Source organism: Rhamphochromis sp. 'chilingali', assembly GCF_963969265.1.
Source record: "Rhamphochromis sp. 'chilingali' genome assembly, chromosome: 6".
In the NCBI taxonomy this organism is placed as follows: domain Eukaryota; kingdom Metazoa; phylum Chordata; class Actinopteri; order Cichliformes; family Cichlidae; genus Rhamphochromis; species Rhamphochromis sp. 'chilingali'.
In genome coordinates this window covers 40,133,124-40,142,380 of record NC_137933.1, presented here as the reverse complement: position 1 = coordinate 40,142,380, position 9,257 = coordinate 40,133,124, and the positions used below count along the sequence as shown (strand labels likewise).

At 42.1% G+C, this 9,257-nt stretch overlaps 1 protein-coding gene across 1 annotated transcript; it reads left to right on the top strand.

The window, feature by feature from the left end:
- Positions 1-3,044: 3,044 nt before the first annotated feature.
- LOC308398899 (protein NLRC3-like) lies at positions 3,045-8,820 on the top strand (the record flags this gene model as incomplete). The annotated part of the gene is made up of 6 exons (XM_080885766.1): positions 3,045-4,340; positions 4,453-4,643; positions 5,491-5,664; positions 6,341-6,514; positions 8,050-8,197; positions 8,653-8,820. 6 exons carry the CDS (start codon positions 3,045-3,047, stop codon positions 8,818-8,820), a joined length of 2,151 nt encoding a protein of 716 aa, XP_080741892.1.
- Positions 8,821-9,257: the final 437 nt, after the last annotated feature.

Genomic DNA, 9,257 nt, shown 5'->3' with positions numbered 1-9,257 from the left:
TATTTATGGACTGCCAATTACGCTGAGTTCCCGCTGTATTGAGCCTATCCATGTCTTCATTTAGTCCAAGGTTGAGGTCACCTCCAAGAACAAGTGTGCCATCTAAGTGTTCAGAGAGTGCACTGAAAAAACCGTGAAAGAATGAGGGATCATCAACATTTGGACCATATACACTTGCAATACATAGCTTTTTATCACGTATAGATAGTTTAATGATTAAGAATCTGCCCTCTGGATCTATAACTGTATCGAGTACTGTGAAATTAATATTTTTATGTATTAAAATTACTACTCCCCTTTGTCTAGAATTATAACAAGCTGAGAACACATTAGGAAACTCAGGTGTTTTAAGTTCATTCGAACCTCTAAGAGGTCTGTGGGTCTCTTGTAATAGGACAACATCTGCCTGTAGTTTTTTGAGTTGGTTAAATATTTTTAACCTCTTTACTCTGGAGCCAGCTCCATTTATATTCCATGTAATGAACCTCAGTGTACCCATAGATGTTTGTGTATAACTAGGGATGTATGCTGTGTGCGTCGCTTAGACAGGTGGAGAGAATACGTCACTTGTTCATAAATAAAGAGAAGGAGAGAGAGAAAAAATGTGTGGCGAGATGCTCCCTGAGTCTGACTTTGTGTATGCATAGTTACTAATATGAGTAGGCTTGGCTTAAGTGTGTGTATCCTAAACGACATTTTACTTCTGACTGAAGTAAAATGTGCTGCCGTTGAGCGCATGGTGTGTATGTGTCGAAATAAAGGATGTTTGTGGATGAGTGTCGAAGCAGGTGATCGAGGCAGTGAAAGGAATAAAGAAAGAAACCAAGGACAGGGGTGAGCAGCATAAAACCAAGAGAGGGAAAAGAGAGGAGGGGGGGAAAAAAACGAGAAGAAAAAAAAAGCAGAAACAAAACGTAAACATTCCAATTAAATCACTGACGGAGAGTGACGGTGTTAATTCTGCTATGAAATCACACTTTAAGATGCGATTTGATACTGGTAAGTTAAACAGATGTTAATGCAAGTTAGTGTGAGTGGATAGGGAAATGGTGCAGCTGATTCTTATCTGGTGTGAGGTTAATACAGCCACGGAGTGATGTTGGGGTCGCGGTGGAGCTGTCCGTCCACGTACAGCCGGTCCACAGCGATGACAGCGCGGGAGCCCTTCTGGATGAAGCCGCGTCGGATTGGGAAGAGGACCCTGCGTCGTTCCAAGATCTCTTTGGGGAACTGGTCGTTCACGCTGAAGTCCGTTCCTTTTAATTCCCTGCCGCGGCTTTTCACATGATGCTTTTGTTTGAAGTGGCCGAATTTGGCAACGATAGGACGTGGTCTCCCGGCCGTAGCCCGAATGGGGCCGAGGCGATGCACCCGATCGAAGACAATGTTCTTCACAGTGTCCTCCGGCAGCTTCAGGTGGATTTTGATGAAGCTTTTTACCGTGGTCTCCGCGTCCTCTCCAGCAGCTTCTGGAATACCAGAAAATACCAGATTATCACGCATGCTACGAGCTTGTAGATCGATAACGGTTTCTTTTATTTTTTTATTTTCTCTATTGAGCTGGGTAACATTATCTGTGAGACATTTCACCGACTCCCTTAGCGTGGCATTTTCAGCAGCAAGCGTTTCCACCTGCTGCTGGCTGTACTCCAGGGATTCTCGCAAGCATTTAAATTCTCGGTGAAGAATCTCCACCAAGGACAGCCTTGCGTCGAAACTGGACAATCGCTTGTCGATTGACTCCAGTATGTCGGCAATATCTTTGCCGGCTGGCAATGTTGAGCCGGGGGAATCTGCCGGGCGTTGTCTTTTCGACGACGGCGTCTCAGGTTTGGCCGGGGAAGCTGCACACTGGGCCTTCATCACGAGATCCTGAAAGCACTGATCAATATAATCTTGGAGAGTCTCTAAACTCTCCTCGTTGTTCTCCAGGGTGTTGGAGATTATTTAGACAAATAGTGTTAGTTATAAGACAATTGATAAGTGTATTTGGTAATACTGAAGCTTAAATGAATTTGTTCAGATCTAAACTACCATTTGCTTTAATTTTCCACCAAAATCTCCGGCGTCTGACGTCAGTTACAACATGAGTCGCTTACCTTGTCCGTTCAGCTTCTTTATAACATGTGTCTGTGTTTGATGATTGGATGGATCATTAATACAACACATGCTCCTGTGATGCTGAGATTGGGTTACAGACTGAATGAACACTTTTTAAAGCTTTTACTGTACAGCTCTGTTCAGAGTGAAGGAATCTATCTGCACATGAAATCTGCTCATTGAAAATTGTCCCCAGTGTCCAGTAACAGGAACACGTGCCAGGCACAGAGCAAAACCCAGGATACAGGATCCAGCCCTCTGTCTATACGTTACTATTATTGTTATAATTTCATTTTATGTTTTTATTTAAAAAACAATATTTTCCCTGTAAGCCAGCGCTGGTATTAAACTTTTGTTTTTGACTATGTATTTTATCAGTAAATGGAATAATTTTTCGTTTGTGTCCAGAGCGAAGAAGACAAGCAATGTTCGAGGAGCAGCTGTCCTGCTGTGCTTTGTGTCAGGACGTCCTGAAGGATCCGGTCTTCACCAGCTGTGGACACTGGTTCTGCAAACAGTGTGTCTGTTCATACTGGGACCAGTGTGCTTCATCAGGAGACTTCTTCTGTCCCCAGTGTGGAAAAATCCCCACAACAGAAGCTAAACGGCAGACAGCCAGTGAACCCAAAGTGCAAAGTACGATTGAACATCTGTCTGCTGATAGACTCATTTCTGAAAACTCGACTTCTTGTGTTATGTAGGAGTTTTTTTTCTCTTTAGTCTCATTGATTTTCTGTCTTTCAGCAGATGTTGGTCTGCAGGAGGTTTTAGATGAACATAAGATCAGTCTGAGGAGGAGATGCGAACGTGTGACTGAAGGAAGTTATGAAACAGGAAGTAGAACCCTCCTCAGCAGGAGCTACACTGAGCTCTACATCACAGAGGGACAGAGTGAAGAGGTTCATACCCAACATGAGGTGAGGCAGCTGGAGACAGCTTCCAAGATGGAGGCTCTTGATGACACTCCAGTCAGGTGTCACGACATCTTTAAAGCCTTACCTGACCAACAGAGACCCATCAGAGGGGTTCTGATGAACGGCGTCGCTGGTGTTGGAAAAACCTTCTCAGTGCAGAAGTTCACTCTGGACTGGGCAGAGGGCTTGGAGAACCAACATGTCAGTGTTGTGGTTCTGCTTTCATTCAGGGAGCTGAACCTGATCAGAGATGAGCAGTACAGTCTTCTGGAGCTGCTCCATGTTTTCCATCCAACATTACAGAAGGTCACAGCAGAGAAGCTCGCTGTCTGTAAACTTTTGTTCATCTTTGACGGCCTGGATGAAAGCAGACTTTCATTGGATTTCACCAACAGGAAGCTGCTGTCTGATGTCACACAGAAGTCATCAGTCAGCCAGCTGCTGACAAACCTCATCCAGGGGAATCTGCTTCCCTCGGCTCTTGTCTGGATAACTTCCCGACCTGCAGCAGCCAATCAGATCCCTCCTACATGTGTTGACAGGGTAACAGAAGTACGAGGCTTCACTGATGCCCAGAAGGAGGAGTACTTCAGGAGGAGATTCAGTGATGAAGAGCTGTCCAGAATCATCTCCCACATGAAGACATCCAGGAGCCTCCACATCATGTGTAGAATCCCAGTCTTCTGCTGGATCACTGCTACAGTTCTGGAGCACATGTTGACTACAGAGCAGAGAGGAGAGCTGCCCAAGACCCTGACTGACATGTACTCATACTTCCTGCTGGTTCAGACAAAAAGGAAGAAGAACAAGTACCACGAGGGACATAAGACGAGTCCACAGGAGCAGACAGAGGCTGACAAGGAAGTTCTCCTGAAGCTGGGAAAGCTGGTGTTTCAACATCTGGAGAAAGGAAATATCCTTTTCTACCAAGAACACCTGGAGCAGTGTGGGCTGGATGTCACAGAAGCCTCGGTGTACTCTGGAGTTTGTACAGAGATCTTCAAACGAGAGTGTGAGATCTTCAAGAAAGCAGCCTACTGCTTTGTTCATCTGAGCATTCAAGAGTTCCTGGCTGCAGTCTATCTGTTCTACAGTTTCACCCACAGAAAGACAGAAGTGCTCCAGGACTTCCTGGAGAGAGATTGCGAATACAAAAACAGCTCCCCATCTATGGATGTCTTTCTACAGAGAGTCATGAAAAAATCCCTTCAAAGTAAAAATGGCCACCTGGACATGTTTGTTAGCTTCCTTCATGGCTTCTCTCTGGAGTCCAACCAGAGACTCTTAGGAGGTCTGCTGGGTCGGACGGAGAACAGTCTAAAAAATGTTCAAATAGTCATGAACAATCTGAATGAGATGAACAGTGATGAAATGTCTCCTGACAGAAGCATTAACATCTTTCACTGTTTGATGGAGATGAAAAATCTCTGTCCATTAGGAGATCCAAGAGTTCCTCAAGTCAAAGAACAGATCAGATAAGAAACTCTCTGACATCCACTGTTCAGCTTTGGCCTACATGCTGCAGATGTCAGAGGAGGTTCGGGATGAGTTGGATCTGAGGAAATACAATGCATCAGAGAAAGGAAAACGGAGACTGAGCCCAGCTGTGAGGAACTGTAAAAGGGCTGGGTGAGTCCAAATGTGATTAACATTAACAATTCAGACAGTATAATTCAAAGTAGGTTCATTTTTTTTATATCGTCCTGATGATATAATCATCCAGGTAAGGGAATTCCATCTGGACGTAGTGTACTAAACAGTACATTTGCACAATGAGCAAAATAACACCACTGACTAACAATGAGGTCAGTTTCATGATCATTAATTGTCATGACCATTGATCAATGGCCTCCAGCGCCATTCACAGACAGATTAACATCTATCAGCTTAGTCTATTTCAGCATCCTACAAGTATTTAAAAATCATCAGATTTTGATTATCTACAAAACATATGGTAACCCATTTCCCCTCTTTGAACGTAAGTATCTAATATTAACTATCAATTTCACATGCTTTGTTTACATCACCAGTCTCTAAATGACTTCTGTGGTTTAAAAAGAAAGAACCCATGTGTATGCTAAGCACAAGTCTGTCACAGAGAACACCATTAACCAAAGGTCTGAAAAACATTTAAATTCCATCCTAAATTTATACATGACTCTTGCAGCAAACAAAGATAATCGTTCACAACTGGAATTGTTTAATGAGTAACCCAGTACAAAAATCACATTAACACAGTGGCCAGTAAAAATGTTATTTGGATCCAGATGATAACTTTTTGGAGCCAATTGCAGAATCAGGTCATGTAAACAAACTGTGCACAGCCTGAATGCAACTTAAGTCCCTTCTGCAGATTAAAGCTAAACAATTATTAAAATAATTAAAAGAAAGAAGATAAGCTGACATGTTAGTGGGATATGTTCAACTGTCATCAAATGTGTAAAGTAGATCTAAAGGGTAATGTTTGTCCTTACAGACTTTGTGGCTGCAGACTCTCAGAGACTCACTGTGAAGTTGTGGCCTCAGCTCTGAAGTCCAGCCCATCCCATCTCACACAGCTGGACCTGAGTTACAATGAACTGCAAGATTCCGGAGTGAAGCATCTGTCTGCTGCATTGGAGAATCCAAACTGTAGACTGGAGCACCTGAGGTCAGGTCACAGACTTTAGTTTAATAAGATTTGGGCCAATGGCCAAGTTTTGTGTGTTATGGCAGTCTAATCTGGTCTTCCTGTTCTTAAATATAACCAGTGGTTTGCACCCTGTTGTAAATTTTATTTGTACATTGTACATAGAAGGCATCTCTTGAGTGTAGACTTTGACAAAGATACGCTTTGAGGATGTTCTTGACTTGGGTAAATGTTGTGAGTCATATCTTCTTCACCAGGGAAAGAATTCTATCAGTATCCACTCTTCTGTGGTTTTCCAGGAATTTTTGCTATTGCTGAGCTGAAAATTGCATCATGTCATTTTTAACAATATATCAGATTGTTAATGTGGCCACACCTAAAGGTTCTACTATTTTTCTGATAGATTTTTTTAGCCTGACAAATGCCTACATATATCATATGTAATATATACAGCTTTTATGTGTGAGCTGATACTAATTTTGCTATGAGACTTGACTGAGGACAGCAGCATGTTTGTTGATCTGTGTTGACATGAGTTATTGTTCAGGAGTTTGAACCACAATTGCAAAAGGACAAGGTCACTCTACTCATTTATGGAAATCTTACTGGTTATTTATAGTAATACTGAACTGCACAATTAAAAATGTAAATGTTTGTGCAATAACTGGATTCTTGATTCTTGTTATTCTTACTTTAGATTGAAGGGCTGCAGGTTGTCAGAGTTCAGTTGTGCATCTCTTGGCTCAGCTCTGAAGTTCAACCCATCACATCTGAAACATCTGGATCTGAGTGACAACATGCTGCAGGACTCAGGAGTGAAGCAGCTGTGTGGTTTTCTAGAAAGCCCGGAGTGTAGACTGGAGACTCTGAGGTAAAATTCAAAATCTTGGTCTGTCTGCAGAATTTGTTCAAAGTTTTGTCTAAAAACTAATTTTCATTTTATTTGTATTGAAGTCCAAATGACTGTCTGCTCCTCAAAGAGGAGCTTATAAAGAAGGTTTATAACATTCATTAGCACACTGTACAAATTAAATTAATTACTGTGCCTAACATGGGTTGTACTCAGTGGTTGAGAGGAGAGGTAGAAACACTTAGCAGGACAGTCAGAAAAACTCACGACCACACTGGTACTGGGAATTCCACAGTGCTTGTCCTTTAATGCACACTCTCTTAATCAACCTTACAAGGCCCAGTCTAACGGCTACTGTTTATCATACATGAAGCACAGTGTTTCTACAACCCGTAACGTTGCAAATTGTTAGAGGGGTAAAACATATAAAGTCCGTGTCTGTCCACACTCTCACGTGCTAGCACATTGCTCTCATACTCCACAGAGGGCAGTGGCGCATATTTCTGACCTTAAATTGTCTTAAAGAGACACCACACCATTGTGACTGTTACAAGCTTATCTCTGCGGTTGAGAAATTTATTGTTAGTGTTCTCTGAGGGGTATTCGCTTTACTAGCCCAATGTTATACACTTGTTATCTTCTCTACAAGTTAAACACATTATTACGTTATTAAATAATAAGTTTTGTTTGGTAACAACAAGTAATTTCATCTTCTGCTGAATACATTTGCAGGTTGGCTTATTCACCCTTTCAGAATAATCCCTTATCTCCTTTTTCATTTCTGCTATGGTGCCATAATCCTGATATTTTTTTTAATGAAAAACTCCTTTAAGATGTTCATTGCAGCCAGTATAGTGTCTGTTTTCACGACCTTTCATACTACTGCTTTACACACTGAGCTTTGTCACCTCGACTGTTTTATTGTTTTCCTTTTTTTCCATACTCTTGCAAGGTTGGCATCCCAGTATACTATTATTGTGATACTTCAAATAATACTCAGAAGAGCAATGCAAAAAATGTCTTACACAGTGGATGCCCTAATTTTAAGTCATAATTGATTCAGTTCAATTCAGTTCCATTTTGTTTGTTTATATAGAGGCAAATCACAACAACAGTTGCCTTGCAGAATTTTATATTGTAAGGTAAAGACGCTACAATAATACAAAGAAAACAGAGAAAACCCCAACAATCATATGACCTCCTTTGTGCAAGCTCTTTGGCAAGAGTGGGAAGGAAGAACTCCCTTTTAACAGGAAGAAACCAGGCTCAGGGAGGGGCGGCCATCTGCCACAACCAGTTGGGGACCTATGGGCCTATGTTGTTTATTTTCTTTGAATGGAACTGACCCAGAGCCAGCTTTTATTTGTTTGTTCATACACTTCCTTCCAAATTTAGTTTGGAAAATGTACTTGGCATAATAAAGGTTCAGTGGCCATTTGATGAAGAGTTTGATTTGGGTCACTACAGTAATGCTGTAAATATGCACATGTAAAACCTGAAAACCCTGGATCAAATTATCTGTGATTTTAATGTATATAATTTTTTTTCTTATTCAGACTGATTCGGTGCAATTTGTCAAGGACCAGCTGTTCTTCCCTGGCTGAAGCTCTGAATGCAATCCACTCCTATCTGAAGCTTCTGGACGGGAGTGAAGCACCTGTGTGGTTTTCTCAAGAGTCCACAATGCAGACTGGAGACTCTGAGGTTAGACACCATGTTTTAGTTGTACACTAGGATGAATATGATATGAAGTCTCAGCTCTGAAGTCCAACACCTCCCATCTGAAACATCTGGACATGAGTGACAACAAGCTGCAGGATTCAGGAGTGAAACAGCTTGCTAGCCTTGTGGAGAGTTCACACTGTAGGCTTGAAACTCTGAGGTCAGTTTACTTTTTTATCTGTTGCATCCATTATCCTTATGTAAGGACATCTGGATTAAGTGGATAGAAGCTGATAAGATAACAGTCCATAATTACAGAAAGCTAGAAAAAAAAAGCTTATTGGTTAGGAATAATTATTCTTGAGCTGCACATTTAGAACCTGAACACATCTGGTTGGATTATCAATTATTTTATCTCCACATTTTATTCTTTACTCAGATTAAGGGGCTGTGAATTGTCGGAAACCAGTTGTTCTTATCTGGGCTCATCTTTGAAGTCCAACCCCTCCCATCTGAGACATCTGGACCTGGGTCACAACATCCTGGAGGATTCAGGAGTTAAGCAGCTGTCTAATCTCATGAAGAGTCCGCATTGTTTACTGGAGATTCTGAGGTCAGTAAACGATGGTAGTCGGTCCACGCGGTTTTCAGGAACACTGAACTGAAGTTAGTATCAACCCTTCGGCATTTCCTGTAAACCTGCAGGCTTTCATGAGTACAACTGAGAGGAGAACAGTGATAATAACTTATGTCAAGCAGTCACATTCAACCAGAAGCTTGCTGTGGTCTTGTGTTTAAGTTGATAACCAGACAGTTGCTTTTGTTGTGTCCGAGAGAGGTCCAAGTCCAGAGTTTTGTGTATTACTGTTAAAAGCGGAACAAATATAGGACTGGGACCAGGGGACATCAGTCAGTGGTGGACAGATCAGCAGGAAATGTCAGTTTGGGGTAATGACAGGGCCGTGTGCGGGAGTGCTGTACGCCAAATGCCAAATTGGCGGACAGCAAACAGCGTCCCCAGGCGTTGAGGTGGAGCCCGTCTGCCCCAAAAAGATGCCTCCTCTCCCAGAAGGCATCAAAATTGTTAATAAAACCCACACCG